General features: G+C 34.7%; 1 protein-coding gene across 7 annotated transcripts in view; it reads right to left on the bottom strand.

The window, feature by feature from the left end:
* The window catches only part of Not1 (CCR4-NOT transcription complex subunit 1), a 177,008-nt gene that overhangs the window by 62,056 nt on the left and 94,816 nt on the right, over positions 1-20,136 (bottom strand). For all 7 annotated transcript variants that reach the window (XM_069845568.1, XM_069845567.1, XM_069845569.1 and 4 more), the window contains 5 exons: positions 10,495-10,638; positions 9,257-9,436; positions 8,280-8,507; positions 6,598-6,732; positions 2,145-2,280 (listed from right to left, as the gene is read on the bottom strand). In XM_069845568.1, the coding sequence (XP_069701669.1) occupies positions 2,145-2,280; positions 6,598-6,732; positions 8,280-8,507; positions 9,257-9,436; positions 10,495-10,638 (823 nt within the window). The remainder of the gene's footprint in view (positions 1-2,144; positions 2,281-6,597; positions 6,733-8,279; positions 8,508-9,256; positions 9,437-10,494; positions 10,639-20,136) is intronic.

Genomic DNA, 20,136 nt, shown 5'->3' with positions numbered 1-20,136 from the left:
ATCTCACTAATTTTATTATATAAATAAATTATGTTATAACTCTCATTATAAAGAGACTCTAGAGTTTAGACATTACAAATAATGAGGGATTTATTATTTCATTGACCTAATTTATTTTTGTTTGAGTACATATATGTACCTAGATTTATTAGTGTATGTTAATGGAAGTCAAGGTTGGATCCAATCAATCAGAAGGAGTATATTCATTGTCTCAACTCTTACATTCAATTATTATTTAGGAACTCTAAATATGTGTAAGGTTCCACAACTATCAGGCTTTGACTTATCAAGTATCAACCCGTGCATGCCGGAACTATCTTGAAATTCCTCCCACAGAAATGATGTGATATAAGAAAGTCATATCCAGAAACATTTCCTGCCAGTTTTAACTGCAAGGCACTGAAATTGAGCGCCAAACGACTAATTTAAAATACAGAGAAATATTACCGCTTACTGGCTGGATTAGACAGCCCTGACAATCTGTGGAGACTCTACAAACACGTGTGGAGAGTGGGTTGAGGGGAGAGGGGGTCATGCAAATGTAGGCTAGATATCAGCTGCTTTTGACTTGTACTGATTTCCTGTTAGTGGTATAAAATAAAGAAGACTGCGAAGCTGTGAAGGATTTTAAGAGATAATGGAGACAGTCACAATGTGTTCCACTGAGCGAGAGGTTCTAAATCTAATTAATATCGTTGAGTTTGTGTCGAATTATTTCTATAAAAGAGGTTTTTCTTCTACCGGGAATATAAACATGAAAGAAAAGGAAATGGGCCAGTATATTATAGAACTTATAGAAACTAATTATGAGGGTGTTGACCATTATGAGGAGACAGTTCTGGAGATACATGAAGATAGTGAAAGTGATGCCAGTGATACCGATCATGAAACTCAATCTCCGATCGCAGTAAATGTTACAAGTCCGAGTACGAGAGCAATACCAAATTCCGAATCTCCAGTGCAGTGATATAAGTGAGTCATCTTGCAAATCCTCTGGTTCGAGATACATTCCTAGTCCTGTTAAAAACAATAATGTCAACATAAGTAATACTTATAAGAGAAAAGCTGTTAATTTCTGGCTAAATGAAGGTGGTAAGAAGTGACATTCTTTTTCACATATCCGCAGAAATTTTCATTTGTTGTCAACAGAGTGACAACTTTAGTTATGGAGATAACAAGTGTCCGTTGTGCCACTAAATCAGCTGGAACACAGGAAGATGATGTACGAGAAACTTCATTCTCGTTTTGAGGAAGGTAGAAGAGCTAAGTGAAATGTGAATGATGAACACTTGCGATTATGGGCATTGGAAATTGCTCGAGGTCTGAATATAGAAAATAAAGATTTCTCAGCGTCTCATGCTTGGATCAGTCATTTCAAGAAAACGCACAAACTTAAGAGTAGGAAAATAACTAAATTCGTACCCCATTCCCATATTTACGACGAAAACAAAATTAATAAGGCTGAGAGGAATTTCTTCAAACTGCCAGGGAGCGATTTATCAGTTACATCCTCTCCTCAATTTATAACAACGACCAAAGCGGTTTTGAACGCGAAATGCGATCAAAACGGACTCTTTCTTTTGGAGGAGAGAAACACACACACAATAGTCGAATCTGTTGGTGTGTTAACACATTCATACACAATCATACCTACAATCAGCATGGGACAGCTCATTACTTCAAAACTGTTTATCATACTTCAGGAGTAGGCAGGAACTTTCGTACCCATAGTCGCTAAAAAGTTGTTAGAAGCTGACTATATTATCGTCACTGCAACAAAATCAGACCTATCTCGCATATCACATGACAGTACAGGTATTAACGGAGAATGGCAAACTCAACTATTCTCTCCTAAGCATGCACCATTGTTTCTTAATGTAACATTCTAAGTACATTAGTTATCATTAACAGTTCCACTGTAGACCTCACTCTGACTAAACTTCAAGAGCTGTCACTGACTGGAAACCGAAATGCAACCATTTAACCATATGTAGGGTATTTTTGAATGTTGATATAGGATGAAGACATGGGTCAATGTACAGCAGTCAGAAGCTACATACCAAAACTAGACAAACACTTTATACTTTTACATACTCACACTGTTCTGCAACTAACACACCTTCATTCAAGTGAACAGTTTTTACCTGGCTGCTGTTGAGCTGGAGACTGTGATATGGCAGGCTGAGCTGAGGACTCTGGCTTCTTGTTAGGATGTGATAGCTGGTAATCCATATTTCGTATCTTTTCTTGATCCTTCAAATACACAGAAGGTTTCAACTCCTGCAAAGACACGAATTTACACATTATCATGGCTATTACTTAAAGAAACCCATCAAGTACCACTAGGTATATAAAACTGTTTCACTGACAATGGAAGATCTGTGAATACATATAGAACATTATCTGCAATAAACCAATACAATTACTCGTCAAATTATGCACTATAGCATATTTACTTAAATAAGGAAAGAAGATACTTAAATATGGTGAAAAATCAGTAAATTAAAAAAAACAACCTTTAAAATAATCTTTGGTAAGTGACAAATACATTACATATAATTTAATGCGCATTTATGTTCTTATCAGCTGCTGTGACGCCATTTTTAAAGCTATGGTGCACAGGATTTTTAAATAACACTAAATTTAGATTGCAATATCCCGTAACATGATTTTTTTTTCAATTATTTTCCCTTTAAAATACTATCTGATATGTAAAAAATACATTACATAAAAATTAAACGTGCATTTATGGCCTTGACTTCATTCAGCTCTTCTGCACAAGGTGTTTAAATGACACTAAACTTTGATTCCAATTTCCTGTAACTTAAAATGTTTGCTTTATTCCATACAAAAAGCTGTATACCTTCTGAACTATTAATGCTATGTGCATGACATTTAGTATACATATTCTTCAATTAGGATACTTTTCTCTGGAATAGAAATTTGTTATTTTGTTGCATTTGAAAAATATGCCTCCATATTTCTATAAAAGTACCTTTAAAATTCATTCTTAAAATCTAATTATCTTAAAATTGTGAAAGCAATAACAAAATTGTGCTCCAGGCATTTTAAAGAACATGCTTTCAGGAGTAGAAATGTTTTTTTTCTTAAAAAACTAGTCTTCAATTTAAGTTGTTGCAGCAATGATATTTCTACAAAAATTGTGCATCAATTAAGAAAAAATTTTCAAATTTCAGCACCTCTTTCCCTAACACAACAAAATAAAACTGTGATGTTTTAAGTATGCTCCACCACCTTTTCAAAAATAGTCCCCTTGCAGTCTGAAATGAAGTTACTACTTACTCTTTTTCGGCTTCAACATGGCTACTTATTGTTCTCTAGATGTTTTGAATTCAAGAGCTTCAGATACTAACATGCAATGAAAGATATTAGAGCTTTAATAATTAAGAACAACTTAAAATGTGTGGAAATAAAGCATGTAATCTATATAAAATTAGAATCAGTACAAACAACTCTGTTTAACTTGTGTACAAATAAACACTAAACACACAGCACGCAAAAGGACCCTAAACCTCACATACCGACCAAGTGAAAGATGATAAACGGTGATGTAAGAAAACATGAAACTTCAAAGTATAATTTATAATGGAATCACTTAAAAGACAAGATTCTCATATATGTTCCAAATTATTCTACAAATGAAAATTACATTTCTAATAAAAGCCATCAATTTAGAAGTGGACAGGTGCAATTCATTCCATTTGGCTGCGAATAAACAAATAGTCTTAATTCAAAGAGAAACAATATATGCAAACAATTAAGAATTTACCTGAATAATATCAGCAATCTATTGACAACAGGTCTAGATCCGAGGGTAAGGTACTCTGTTTTGTGATATACTGTGTGTTGGGAATTTGTAAAAAGGAGTACAAGAAGTAATTATACAGAATGACTTCAATGTTAAGTCAGGAGACTCAGGTAAGGCACATGAATACACGAATCACACAATATTTCGTAACTATTTCTATTTTATTCCTCCTCCAATGATTTTTTTGGCAGGCTATGTTAACCAATATAGATTGTCAGTAAAGAGTAAGAAACTATTATTATTATTATTATTTCTATACTTGAGACACGTATAATACTTATTTTTTTGTACTGCTGGTAAGAAAGATGTTGCCCAGTATTAGATCCTTGATGTTTTGGATTAGTCTTTCATAACACATCTGGGGTCTATACGACAAACATGTGAACTAATAAGTTAATGAAAAGTCTTCTTAAGTTGTATTAGATAACAGTTACCGATGACTCATTTACAATGTATATAACTGAAATTAAGTGCTTCGTGGACTCTTGTGGTATATGAATAAGCAAGCAGCTGATAATGCTTTGTTTCTTTAAGTAGTGATTTTGATGTTGTATTATTCTTAAAAAAAATATAGCCATTAACAATTCTATCTTGAAATATTCCACATAGTTCATTAACGTCACCATTTCTTTCACCACAGCTAGTGGGCCATAAATTTAAATCAGGTGATGTAAATACACTCTATAGTTATCATTAACACTTAAAAATATTGCCTATCTTTCACCTGTAGGAAAATATATCACCATCATTTTCTACATGGTAGGCCTAAAGACCTGTTCCAGTTCAGAGAGATTCTCTCCATCTGGTTCTAAACGTCTGGCTATAATTTCTGTGAGTAGTAGTGTTTTATGTGAACAGGTAACCAGCACGATTCACAACCTCCACCCTGAAGGACCGGTTTGATTTTGGAGTTTCCTCTTCTAGATAGGTTGCCATCCAAGACTGAAAGATGATGCTGGATACTCGCCATTTGCACCTTCACTTTCAGTTACAAGCAGCTCCGCCATAAGTAGGCAGGTAATAGGAGTTTAGTGAAGAGAGGCTTTATGAGGGTCTATATATGAAGAGTACAAACGAAAAACAATCAAAATCACAGTTCTCTTAAGGGTGATGTCATCTTCTAATTCAGTACATTACTGCAAAATTTACTGTTGTTCATAACGAAGAAGTAGGAAAGGATGACTGTATCAGTGGTGATAGTTCTACTTTACCAGTTTTGATAAGAAAAACACTAAAGTATGCAGTAATATTCTGAATCAGATGATATCACCCTTATCAGAATTGTGGCTTTGATTGTTTTTCCCGTGTACTCTTCATATACTGTATTAATATTAGTCCCAAATGAATACCTTCATCAGACGAAAAAAATAAATTTCCCATAAATGTTAACACTGTTTTACTCGATAAGTAGTATCCCAGATCACATATATAACAGATTGCTCAACCTTATAGGCTTTGGCGGCAACAACTTTTATCAATTTCACTATGCTGCCATCTAGCTACTGCATAAGTCACGTTGTAACTCTCATTTGAATTGAATGGAGGAATTGTACTTCCATCTAGCATTCATTCTAAATCGACAGTGGCAATCCTGATGGTTGTTCTCTTCCACATGTTATTGATTTTAACATGGGGATGGTTATTCTATTAAATATGTGATCGGGGTAGTATTCATACCATTCTGATTTTTACGCTTATCTTTAGAGAAACTGATAAGGAATGATTTATGCCTTTGCAGTTTTTCAATAAAATGGGTGGTTTTCTTGCAAAATAAATAAAAAGATTAATACATATCATTATTTGATGGCATCAGGAAGTCTAGCAACCGTGCTCTAGTGACTACTTCAGGATGGTAAGCTGCGATTCAGATTTCAGTTTAGTTTGTGTATTCAGTGGAGAGTATTATTTTCTTGCGCAATTATTCAATAGGTGTGTACTGAAATATGCCAAGATTTTCATATCACAAATATGAAGACATAATTTTAATTTATAGAGAATCATGTTGTAATACTTGTGATGCTCGATGACTGTATGAAAAAAGATTTCAGTTAGGAATATTCCAAATGCACAGATATTTAATTTCAGTTTGTCAGCATATCCATGATAGAGGAAGTGTAATACCTGGCTTTCGTAATTGTGGTAATAAATTACCTAATGAAATAGTTAAGAGAGACAGAAATGTTAAATTTGGTGGAACAAAATCCAGGATGTAGTAGCTGTGATATTGTTGTGAGGTTAGAGTATTGCACTGAACTGTTCTAAGAATATTTAGAGAACAGTTATTACACCAGATCACAAGCAGTGCATACAATGTCATCCACATATGTTGTTCTGTATATGGCTATGTAATCAATGTATGCAAGATCCAGATTTTGTAGGAAATACAATGGTTACAGACAAAGCTTGTTTCATGCGAAACAGTATTAAGAACTTTCATAAAACACATCTATGATGTACTTGTGTCATGTCATTTCATATAATAAAATAATTCGAAACACTTCCAACTAATTTCAAGAGTCCTTAAAATTCATGCTGCTGTATTTCTAATGAATGTTCAATTTAAAGTTTTTGAAACACTTGCAATTTAAAGTTTAATGTTACTATGAAAAATCAAAGGATCATACTCTGTTAATTGGATTTTTCACAGCAACATGAAGCTTTGAAGTTCAGTTTTCACAAAACTGTATTTGTATCTTTAATGAAAATCTACCATATATTTCTGAACAAAAATATAAGGAATGTTGATAAAACAAACTAACAGTACTTACGCCAACATCAATATTCAAATTCTTGCAAAGAACTTCGATCTCGAACTTGAGGTTGAGCTTCAGATCTGGTTCTTGATGCAGCTCTGCTAGTACGTTCATGATTGACATTGTCCAAGGATTTGGAGGTTTAAAAACCTAAACACAACATAAACTTATAAGACACAAAAAATAAGACTTACTTCTCTTATTATTGTAGATTTCCATTTTATAAATACTTTGGACATGCTCTTCTTAGGCTGCAGAGGGAAGATACACAAACATAGAGTGGATATCAAGTTATATAAAAAAAGAATGGGTAACAACATATTTATGAGTAACTTTTCACTCTGTTAAAAAAATCATTTAATTAGTCATATAGATTAATTTAATTGTATTACTCCAAACAAACTATAAATAAAAAATGAGAAATTCTTTGCAAGAATCAAAATAAAATTCCTGACTACCCTTGGAAAAGTGCAGTTGCTACAATCAGATTGCTTGCAATGATTGTTTGGCGAGGCATGTACATAGAATTGGACTCCATTTTTTCACCTCTATGCCTACTTTGCAATCTTCAAGAAATGGATCAAGATCATCTTATCTGATGTCTGGTAATTGCTAGAAAAATACCAGTAAGTGAAAAATATCCGAATGCTAGAGAACTAATGGCTCTACTGTCAACAGTTCAGCATTAGTCACAACATATCCAGTATCCCTTCTGAACTTCTAGAGGAAAAAGAATTTTTCAGTCAATTGTCCATTAAAACATAAAACAAACATGAGTAAATAAAGTGAAATGCAATCTCTATACTCGAACAATATGTTTTTCGAGATACTTTCACTAATGCAATCTCATTTTAGGACGCTATTAACTGCTGACTAGATAGATGCAAAACATAAAATGGCACATTATGAATTACAAAAAGAAATGCCATTTTATTCAACAAAATCAGTGTGCTAGACAGTTTAGCTGCACAGAAATTGAACCATTACAGGAATGTACTCTGAATGAACCTATCCCAAACAAAAAGAAAACAAGAGGAAGATGGAGAGACAGAGGCTAACAGCTATTTATTTATAACATGTGTATGTGTGTGTGTGTCTAATGCCTACCCACTTCACTTTCGTGATTCGGGTTCCGCATACTGCAAATAGATGACAGGACTGTGATCCATTTTCAAATTGCACACCACTTCGGCGGACCACGTTATGCATGTGTATCTGTGAAGAATTATGTAGTGTACTATGGTGAGTTATGTGTAAGTGTTCGTGTAAGTGTAGTGTAGGGATTGGTTAAGGATATGATGATGAGGAAGGGAGAAGGGGAAACCAGGTGCCGGCACATAGCCTACTGGTGTCGAATAGCACCAAGGAAGCAGCCAGGCTTAACGTCCCCATCCGACGGACGAATCACTATCAACAGTGACATATGCCTTCTCTTCATATGCACTGCAAAGAGATTTGGGATTTAACCCAGGCATATTGCTACACAATTTAGTGATTAGAAGTTGTGCACTGCCATCTCTTCTAGTCCTGAAGTAGAAATTTTACATGAAAATTTTTGACCCTATCGAGAATCGAACCCTGGTCGACTAGTCTGGAGGCAGACGTGCTACCACAGAGTTAACTCGGCGGACTATTTATTAGAAGTACAAAATTTCAGTCATCATCACAGTATCATTCTACAATAAAGGCATACATACCTTACTTTTGGAGCAGGACTCGAGCACTTTGGCAACAAATGGGACAACATACAAGAGTTCCTGTTGCCCTTTGTGGTATGCTTCAGCAAGCAATGCTTTTAAATCAATGTCTACTTGAAGTATTGGTCTGCTCTTTGCAAGAGTCAACATCCCAAGCCAATGACCCAAATTCTTCAGTAACGATCGATCGGAAAAGTTTGCAATACCTTTGTCACTTCGTAACAGCACCTGAAATAAATGACTCCTGATTATCCATACACCAAGGGCATAGCATCCATATAAGCTTTCAAATTATATTTTCCATATTCACATAAAACAGTAAAATATGCTTCTTACAAATTACAAGGAGGATAAGAAACAAAAGCAGCAGAATGAAGAGAAAGAAAAGAAAAAAACAGCAGGAGTAAGAGAAGAACAGAAGCTGCAAAAGAAAGGAAAAGGAGAAACTGCAGGAGAAAGAGGAAGAAAAGGAGAAGCTGTAGGAGAAAGGAAAAGAAGCTGCAGGAAAGAGGAAACGAGAAGCTGCAGAAAAGAAAAAGAGAAGAAAAAGGAGAAGATGTATAAGAAAGAGAAGGGAAAAAAGCTACAGGAGAGAGAAAAGAAGCAGCAGGAAAGAAAAGAAAAAGATGAAGCTGCAGGAGAAAAAAGAGAAGCTGTAGAAGAAAGAAAAGGAAAAGAAGCTGCAGAAGAAAATAAAAAGGAAGAGCAGAAGCTAAAGGGAAAGCAGCAGGAGAAAGAGAAGGAATAGAGGGGCTGCAGAAGAAAGAACGAAGAGTAGAAGCTACAGGAGAAAAAGATGAGGAGTACAGGAGAAAGAGAAGAAAAAAACATGTAATATTACAGTAGGCAGCCAGTATATTCTAGGCAGTAATTTTCTGGATCTACACAACCCTATCCAAACACTTTGACTTGTTTTCTGAATTCAGTGATTTGAAGCATGTCTTCAGAAAACATACACCACTTAAAACAAATCTTACTTTGATATTCCTGAACGTTTCTCTCAGCACCATTTGGTTGAGTTCTGGAATCTTCAACACGTCGAGAAAGTTGGAGTAGAGTGTATGGAAGTTCAGCTCAATACTGGCTCTTTTCATCACCAGATATTGCGCCATCCAAGGCCAATATTCTTCAGTCACAATTTCCCTCAGTTCGTCACACTGTCAAAATTAAGAGAAGGTATTTTAGAGTGTTAATAAACCCCTCCTTCCTCTCCAAACAATGTCGTAGAAATAAAAATTAATATAAAATCAGTATGGATAAAATGAAGTCGAGTAATATAAAAGTTGATTGGGCAATCAACAACAAGAACCAAAGGAAAGATGCTATTGTCAAATTCTGATAAATATTGAACATGCATAATTACCTGGTAGTGCAACCACCAATTCAAAATATAACCTTCAGCCAAATGTGCTATTTCAAAGGAACTTCACATCAAAATAGATGCAGTTTATCTCCTAATGTATAAGGAGCTTTCATACTTAGGTATATTACAATACTATAGCAGGCCAGCCTTAACTTGAAAGCTGATAACAGGACTACGCTTTTATGCTCAGCCATCACAGACTAAGACTCTACAGTGTCCTTCAACATTTTATGTTCTTTATCGACGGACTTCAAAATTACCACTTGCTACAATGAAATATGAAGTACCTGATTCATATCACAAACAAAATAAACAATTCTCTTGTGATTGCGGTCACGGGAAAATTATGCTTTTGAAAGAACATTATAATATTCAGAAAACTCCACATAATAGAATCAATAAAGGCCATATATGAAAAATTCAAACACCGGAAGCAAAAGGAAGAATGAGGCAAACAGTAACGAAATCCTATCTTCATAGATTTTGTGTAACAATGTACTTTACAAAGCTTGACACACACACACAAAAGCAGAATTCCCACAGAAACGATCTACAGAGAGATATGAAATCCAATGACGAAAGTAGCTTCACTGAAATTTTAACTAACCCGACATTCTAGACAACAGTAGCACAAATGAGAAATCATCGTGGAAATGGAAATGAAAACATGTAGTGAAAAGCAAGAAAGCAAACATGCAAAATATAATTTACTGAACAAACTAATGCAATGACTGTACATGGATTAAAATTAATAATTCCATGTTATTAGACTATATTTCATTTACTTATTTAATGGGGCAGAAGGGGTATATTCTCAAAATGAGAATTCACACCACAGTTTTCTTTACATACCTTTGTTTGCAAATTGAGCTGACTTAGGTTATTGAAGACGAACCCAATTTTATCTTGTAAGGCTTCTGGAGGTGCTGTCATCTTGTCCTCCTTTTCAGTTGCTACCAGTAATGTATCAATGTTTGTAGCATTGGCGATTGAAGGCTGAAAATGAAAATTATCACTTTCAATTACAATGTTTTAAATTAGCAACTCTATTGAGGTGAGGAACATTGTGGTTTATCACACTGGCTCAATATAATGCTAATAAATGGAAATGGATAAATGTTTATGGGAGGACAGGAAAGGGCAGTGCTACGAAACAGATTGACATAGTTAATGGATGTCATGTATTTTATTGATAGAAATTATAATGGCTGGGCATATATCAATGTTAAAATAACTATTAGATGAAAGATCCGTCAAAAACTGAAAGCAAAGGCAACAAGTTCACATTCCGAGAGAAGCAACAAGGTGCCACATTCCCAAAACTGTTTCAGTCATCTTTCAACGCCAAATAAAGAACTAAAGAGTGGCTCTGACAGCTACTATGAAGTTGGGTATGAGAAAGTTGAACTTGTCTTGCCTATTCCATTATGTTATTGTGGACACCTCAGCATTGTCACATACCTATGAACAGAAGCACATTCTTCAAACAACTCACAAAGTACACGAAGTAAACCTGTGGTACAGCTCATTCTGAATGGCATGAGAGGAGGGCCAAGACCCAGTCTGCATTCAGTACTGTTGGTATGATGTTTATACCAGAGATTGTCTAATTATAATTTTACCTTACAATATACACTCACTAGCACAAAAAGCAAAACACTTACATTTTCTTAATTTTTATTATAGGATCTAAGTTAATACTGCTGATAACCATACATACCAAAAATATTTTTGTTACCACAATATAATAATTTGTGGCACTACAGCCCTTGAAGGGCTCAGACTGACCAGCCAACTACTGGCCTTACATTCACATGCCGAACCAGAGGTGGACGATCATCCGATCAGAATGGAGGTATTGTGTGGTTAGCACAATGATCCCTCCAGCTGTTATAGATGGCTTTCACAACCGAATTTTGCTACCTATCGTAGCTCCCCAAGTACATCACGATGCTAAGTAGGCACCAGTCCCATACACTGGCCAAGATTTCATGAGAAAATTTCTTCCTCCATGAGGACTCGAAGCAGCAGGCATTCCATAATGCGGGTCCTAGGCAGGATGCTTTAGACCTTGATGCCAGAGCGGAGGACAGTTACCACAATAATATATCAAAATTTTACCGACATTTCGCCCAATTAACAATTCAATTGTTTTCTTCTAGCAAAAATACAAGCATTTGTATGAATTCTTTGAATTAAAAAAACTGAAGTGTTTTGCTTTTTGTGTTGACGAATGTATTAAAATGCTTTTTTCCCATTATTCTTCAACATATTTCCTTTCTGCACAAAAACTTTCTGATATTTTGTCCTACACACTGGGTGAAGACAAATGAAGGGGGTGAGAATAAGACAGTCCAAAGCCACACTTTTAACAAAAATGGTTTTTGTGCGAGTACATTTCTCACACAAATGGAGAAGACACTATTAAAATATTATAAAAGTTACTCTACAATTGATGTAAGTATACGATGAAGAAATTATGATACCGTACCTAATAGCATTAGACTCTAAACCTTAACATGCTTTCCTGTAAAATTTTGTCTGTGTGGCTTAGGACTATAACATTCTCATCCCTTCAAATATCTGTTCCCACCAACAGCTCTGTTTTCCCACAGTCTCATATCATTCCAAACAAGCTACATTGTTGTGGTTTCTTAAGGGTTTTTTATTTTTTGTCATACAGCCTACTAGTTAATATGAGTGCATCTCTGATTTAATCCTAGAATAGAATAGCCTCACTATAAGATCGTAAGTTTTACAATTACCAGTAACATGTTAGTAGATTTCTAGTGTTGAGGTAAGAAATATGGTCGTATGTTTTAATGCACTTAATTACTGAAAGTGAAAAGTGTTGTTGTTGTTATATTAATCTAACATTTCACATCTGAAGATGATACACATGTATCGAAAACGTTAATGAAAATTTATTTATTTTATGATAAGCAAAGGCGGTTTTGTACACATATAATTATAGTCAAACATTAATAGCTTATCGGCAAACTTCAACATGAAATTGAGTTGTTGTTGTTTTCTAATGCCTGGCGTTTGACAATAAAGTCATTTGACCTCTTGCACTCCAATATTTTTCAAAGATATTATCATGACCAGCCACTGAAGCACAGATTTTGAGGTGTTCCGAATCCATTTCTTGGTTTGAGTTGCACAATGGGCAGTTAAGGGACTGATATATTCCAATTCTATGCAGGTGTTTGGCCAAACAATCATGGCCTGTTGCCAATCTAAATGCAGCTACAGACGATTTTCGTGGTAAATCGGGAATTAACTGTGGATTTTGATGCAGAGAATTCCATTTTTTCCCTTGGGATTGAGTTATCAAATTTTGTTTGTTGAAGTCTAAGTATGTAGATTTAATAAATCTCTTCAGAGTAATACGTAGATTTAGTAACAGGTCTGTAAGTAGCAGTGCTGCCCTTCTTTGCTAAAGCATCCACATTCTCGTTTCCCAGAATTCCACAATGGGATGGTATCCATTGGAATACAATTCTTTTATTGAGTGATATTAATTGAGAGAGCATTTTAGTTATTTCTGCTGTTTGAGATGAAGGTGTGTGTTTAGAAACGATTGATAGAATAGCTGCTTTGGAGTCTGACAATATAACTGCATTCCTAAATTTATTGATGTGGCATAGAAGATTCCTGAGACATTCACTTATTGCAATGATTTCACCATCAAAACTTGTTGTTCCATATCCAAGAGATCTATAAAGTGAGAAGAGACAGCACGTAACACCTGCACCGGCACCTTGTTCTCTGGAGATCAAGGATCCGTCGGTGTATAAATGAAGCCAGTTTTGTGGAGGGTACCTAATATTAATTGTCTCTAAAGACAATTGTTTCAATATTACAGTGTTTACTTCTGATTTCAGTATTTCTTCTGTTAAATTTAGATTATATTCTATATTTAATAGAGTTAAAGGGTTTGGTTTAATTTGTAAGTTTTCTTTTAAATTCGGGATATTGATTTTGTTTTAATTCTTGAATGGATATGAAACTTTTTTGAGTTTTCAATCTACAGAGAGGACTGTACGAATGCCAATTGCTTCCTGGTAATCTGATAAGTTTTTCATATTGAATCAGTGCTTTTTCTTCTATTGTCATTTTGATGCTGTTAATATTATTGAGGAATCTCATAGAATCTATTGGAGTTGTTTTGATTCCACCAGTAATGAGTCTGAGAGCTTGGTTTTGAACATATTCTATGTCGTTTATGAAAGGTGAAGTAATTAAAATTTCTCCGCAGTATGTCAGCACTGGCTGTATAAACATTTTGTATGTAGTGTTCAAAGTATTTCTAGAGCATCCCCATTTCTTTCCTGCTAGTCTTTTTAGAAGAGAGAATCTTTTACGAGCTTTTTCAGAAATGTATTTCAAATGGTTGCTCCATGTTAACTTACTATCGAAAATAACTCCAAGATATTTGGATTCATAAGTCCTAGGAAGGTGTTGGCCATTGTATTGGATATTGAATTCTCTTTCTTTTTACCGAGTGAAAATATTTGGTAGTTACTTTTGCTTAAATTGAGTGTCATCAAATTTGATATATTCCATTCATGTAGTTGATTTAGAGCTTTAAGAGCAGAATTTTGAATTTTGTCTCTATGTCTGTAAGATCCGGAAGTCCACAAAACTATATCATCTGCAAATAGTGCTGTTTTCATGTTTGATTCCTCTAGTAGGGAGGGTAAGTCATTTATATAAATATTGAATAAAGTTGTGCTGAGGACAGCGCCCTGAGGTAGACCTCGATATGTTTGTAACTAGAAAGTGAGAAAGTGAAAAGTACAAATTTAAAAAAGATTACTTATTACAGTTTCAGTTAGCAGCTCTGTAGCTGGACATTCTTAACTCAATCACATCATTTGACAAGCTGTGGTCACGCGAGATTTACCACACTAAAATATCTTAGCAAGATATCTTAATCAGTAAGTACATACTTTCGGCATAACTTCTGATAAAATTTGGATCAAAAATTTTGCGTAGTTATTTTTTCTATCAATATTTTTACACCACACTGCAAACTGGATGTTAAATGCATGTAGAAAATTTCTGATTGTTTTCAAGTTAACAACGTATGTAGCCATATTTACGAGCACTGATACAAGGAAAGCATTTATAATCGAAGAAAAATATTCAGATTTCAAGCATAAGATTATAACAGACTACTGTCTATCCAACTGTTTATTTAAAACAATGAATTTAGCCTACCAAGTTGAGATAGTTATGGCCTTTCAAACCATCACTTACTAATATTTAGTTATATAATACAGAATAGCAAATAATTCTTTTTATTGAAGTAAAAGAGAAGCAGTGGGTTACAGTCAGTGTTTTTAGAATGTTTATAATTAAACAGATGGTTTGTATTACAGCAATGAATGAATAACCAAACACGTTCACAACATGAGAATTAGCTCTGCGCTACAAGAGCACAGCATGTATCAAAAGAGGGTAGTGTTAACTGAAAAGATGGGGAAGTTATTCAGAGTAAAGGACGGCAAGCGACAATGATTTTAATTGCATCAAGAATAAAAACTAATTTAAAAGCATAGGCAAATTGTGGACAAAACAGTAATGACTATAAAAATTCCTATAGCACAACCACTTCATTCACAATATGCCAAGAAGCAGCACGAGGACCCTTCATGTTAATAGATAAATGGGAAGAACAAATGTGCAGAGGGATAGTAGATAGGTGAAGTATAGTGAAGCAGCAACTAATTCCAGCCGTCATATATGAATCCATAACATGAACACTGTGACAAATGTAACAAACTTGTTAACATTAATGTCTAGCATGATTATATGATCACAGCCCCTAATGACCAAATGGCGCAATATATGAACGAAATATTCTGTGAATATTGTTGACAGAAGTTAGCAACTTAATTCTTATAGTAGAAACATATATGATAATTTTTTTATCCCAGCATTATAGGGTTAAAAGAGTATCTTGTGGCAGAGCTGTACCCTAGTGCCTCTAACACTGTCTGCAATGCAATGCAATGCAACAGCGTTTCTGTATAAGCAACTTAATTTAAGATAGGCAATAGACAGTACAAAGTTTCTGACAACTACACATGGCTCAAACTGAATTGTCAAAGTAGTTCTGGTAACCTCACTGCAATAAATTCTTCTTTGTGTTTTTTCTTACTAAAACTATTTATTCATACTCAATTATTTAGAGTAGCAAGTACTGTAACACTGCAACTATATCAACCTTAACATGCATCACAACCCAACAAAAGTTAAATTACAAAATCATACATTGTTATCATACATAATTAAGTACTTACACAAGTGAAAATCAGCATGAAACAATAAATGGAGAGCAGCGTTAATTATGATGGAAGGTGCAGAGTCAGTTGAAGGCAGGGCAAATGGAGGCATCACAGGATGTTCGTGGGTTGAAGGAGATGGAACAGTTTCAGAAACAAAGCTTCATTTAATTACTATTCAAACATACAAGACTGCAAAAATTCTTCACTTTATGTTCAAGGGAGGAAATTAATAATATTGTGATTATAACACTTAATAATACTAAAGTTATGTAATAAAAGTTGATCATAAACGAATTTTCACTAGACTTTTTAATTTCTCATAATGTATATAAACCATAGATTAAATATTTCCGTCAAAAAATTATTTTAACATTTTGATAGAAAAGAGAAAAAAATGAATGTTAACAAAATTCTTCCAGAATATACAGAAAGGTAATTTCTAATTAAAAATAGATAAAGATTATAAAGTAAACTACACATACTTATGCATTTAGTGATAAGTGTTATGCAAAATAGTGTGGAAAATTACAAATAAATACGGATTTATTGCATTTGTCAGAGATCAATTCTGAATTAAATGAATTAGTAAACAGTAAGTTGCACCAGGAAAGAGAATTGCCTTAAAAAGTATATACAGTACTGAACTTATGCTATCAATTTACCAATGCTGTGAAGACAGGCAATGACAGATTAATGTGACACTGAATGGAAACTGGCTCCCAAGGAGTACCGTAAAACATTAGCCGAAGGTCTGTATAAATCCAATATTTATTAAGATATCCTCTTTACCCTTTACATGGCATGAAGGTGCATGACAGTCATGGAGGTAGAGTTACATGCTTTCATGACCTCGATACTAGAATGAGGTGGTGTGGTCAGCACCATGTTCTGACTGTCCTTTTAACTCTAGGAAAGACTCGGTACTCAATCTGGTAAGATGAGCGAACCTTAGGATTATTCTAGAAGTTCTGCTAACAACAACAACCCGTCACCACCAGGGATTGAACCCAGGACCTTCCAGTATGTAGCCAATTGCTCTACCAACTGAGCTACCCAGCCATCATAAATTAAACATTTCGATAGCTTAACCTATGAAATACTGCTTTCACCATTTCCCTATTATCAGCATATACATTTTTTTCTCTTGCTGTCATGTGTAGTGTTGTCAGTTGTCAACCAAATTACGTTCACAGTCTGCAAAGTCGATCCAAAAGCAAGAAGAATTAACGCAAAAACACCTACAAACAAACATTTAGAATTTGTACTTTGTCATGCCTGTTCCATCCCATAAGTAGATAATACTTAATTTTCGTAATCATTCTTGAAGACGAATGGACTATGTAGTTTAATGCATTATTAATTTATTTTATGTTAAAAGGCGCAATTACTTTTTTCTGGTAAAAATTATTTGTATGACGGTTGGCGCATAAGTCATGGCAACTATTTTTTTAAGTTAAGCAATGGTATCATGAGATGTTGTATATGGTCTCATCACTTAATGCCAGTATGATGTCTGGTTATCGTACAGAGAGCAATTCAGCTGTGAGTCAACCGCAATGTCATGCATCCATAGTAAAGTACGGGTCGTATCACTAGATGGCAATGTGGTATGGTTATCGCACAGAGAGCGATTTTACATGTAATGCATAATGCAGTTGTGAGTCAACTGCCATACAGAATGGATGTGACCCAATGTGTTTTTAGAATGGGTATGTGTGCTGTAATGCTATTTCATCTATTGTAATAAACACTTGTAGCACGATGCTGTGTCATTCATGGATGTTAGATCACTATCTTACCCTATTCCACCCCACTAGCACACATATTCCACTTTCAAGTAGCATATGCACATACCCTGTCCTTTCACGTAGCATGATACTGTGACCTTACTAGTACACATACCCTACCCTTTTTATTTGCATATTTAAACATTCTGAACCGAGCATGCATTCTCACAAAATGAAATAGATGCCATGACTTACACCGAAGCCCTCGTATGTTATGTATACTGATTCATACACAATGAATAGGAATAAGTTTTGTCCACTAATTCAGAAATCTTGCAGACATAAAAAAACGCATTCATTGTCAAGGATGTTAAAAAAAAAAATGTGCATTTCCGTGAAAATTTTGAAATGCTTTATTCTGCAGTTGACAATACTTTTTCATTATAATTACAAGAGAACTGTCCAGGAGCTTATGCGAAATCTCTCCTCAAACTGTGCCCACTGTTAGATCTACACAGAAGCCAAATGTAAAAAATTAGCTGCCCATACTGACAGTGAAGTTGCGAAACTGAAACTTGAATAAAACATTATAGAAAAACTGAGAAGCCCTCGCCTTGACTAGATACTGTTCATTCAGCTGGTGAAGCACAAACAGTACAGAAGTTTATCTCATATGTTATTCGTCAAAACAAGCATTCACATAGGACAGCAACTGAATTAGTCCAAGTAAACATCGTTCTTTCTTAATGCAACAATCCAAATAGATTGTCACACCTTCACAGTTAGTATAGGTGAGCTGGGTAATTTTCGGTGCTGGATCCCGGATTCATTTCACCGGCATTATCACCTTCATTTCATTCAGACGCTAAATAACCTGAGATGTTGATACAGCGTCGTAAAATAACCAAATAAAATAAATAAGTATAGGTGAACTTTTTGTAGTTTTCTATATTTTGCTGTGAGAATCCGTGTACATAGTCTGTGAAGAAGTTTCAAAGTAAGCGCATTAACAGTTCCTTTGTTAGTATATTTAGTAGATAAAAGTTAAACATAAAAAACGCAAGATTCAAAATGGAATAAAAAATCCATAAAATAGTGTGATTAAATCATCACAGTATCTTATTTACTGTACCTCTCCAAATGCTTCAAGTGTGTTGATAAGGAAATTAAGCTTCATAATCTTCGATTCAAATTAAAAACTCAGCAAACCTGACTGCACAATTTCAGCTACTACACAAGTGTAATGGGTCAGTACTACACTCTGACCCAGAGCTTTTGGTAGACAAACAAACCCTCACTATGCTTCAAGTGATAGTATCTGATGGGTCTACAGTAGAGGGGATGAAGCATTACTCTTAATACAAACTCTATCACTCCACCTATAAAAAGTGCACACATAACATTAATTAAGAGTGTGAATTTTAGAACTGGTAGACTACAGAATGAATTGCACATTGAGTGGCGTCATCATAGTTGTATTCTGTGACTGCAGTGCACTTTTCTTACAGCATACAATTTCTCGCTCTTTTGTAGCTTATCCCAAATTACATAGATTAAATTACTCTAACACAGCCATAGGCACACACGATAATGGTGTGAGACTAAAATGGACCAATGAGGATTATGATGAATAAATAAGGAACTAACTCTTCACCATGAAGTCTATGAAATAGCTAGCATGACACTTTTTTTGATTTAAACATGTTATGGTCGCTAAAATAAATAAAATTTAATTTTTTAAAAAGTTATGATGAACTTCAATAGAAGCCAAAATGAGAGTTTTCTCAATTATAAAGTGATGGTGGTGTTGGTGCTAGTGATGACAACAATGACCCTCTCAGTTGCTATTCTAATCAAATACAGACTAAGGAAAATGTATGTACTGACTTGAATAATAATATGGCATAGTTCAGACATGTGCTGAGATGCTTAGTGCTTTCTGAGCTGGAACTTGGAAGGTTCGGGTGGCTCGAGTTTTGTTTCTGGGTCTGTACATCTATTATCAGGTAGTACATCTCACTTGACGATGTGTCAGAGGAAGAACAATATTGTTTGTATGTATTTGAAGTCTGAATAGTGTAATATGTAACTAGTCAGCAATGTATGCAATGGAGGGGTGGAAGGAACCAGCCACCCTACCCTATTATCTCCTGCACTAGTTGTATCATAAGTGGTGCCTTCTTGGTATCACTTATGATGTTCAGATGTCTTCGGAGAGTTGACTAAACAATAACAATTCAGACACTACATATTAACAGCAATATTTATTATGAGTAATTGAGACAATGCAAACATATACTTAATCATAACGTAAACATGAATAATCTTTTCAAATATGACAATTCACAATGACTAGTAAATATTAACTGGATGTTGTAAACATTAGATTATGAACTCAAGATAATGTTATTGTTGTTGCGGTTGCTTTTCAATGAACTGCATTTAGTGATGAAGCCATTAGCAGTTGAGAC

The sequence above is a fragment of the Periplaneta americana genome, chromosome 14 (assembly GCF_040183065.1).
Source record: "Periplaneta americana isolate PAMFEO1 chromosome 14, P.americana_PAMFEO1_priV1, whole genome shotgun sequence".
Classification (NCBI taxonomy): domain Eukaryota; kingdom Metazoa; phylum Arthropoda; class Insecta; order Blattodea; family Blattidae; genus Periplaneta; species Periplaneta americana.
Note: the sequence above shows the minus strand (reverse complement) of the source record. Positions and strands in the feature narration are given on the sequence as shown.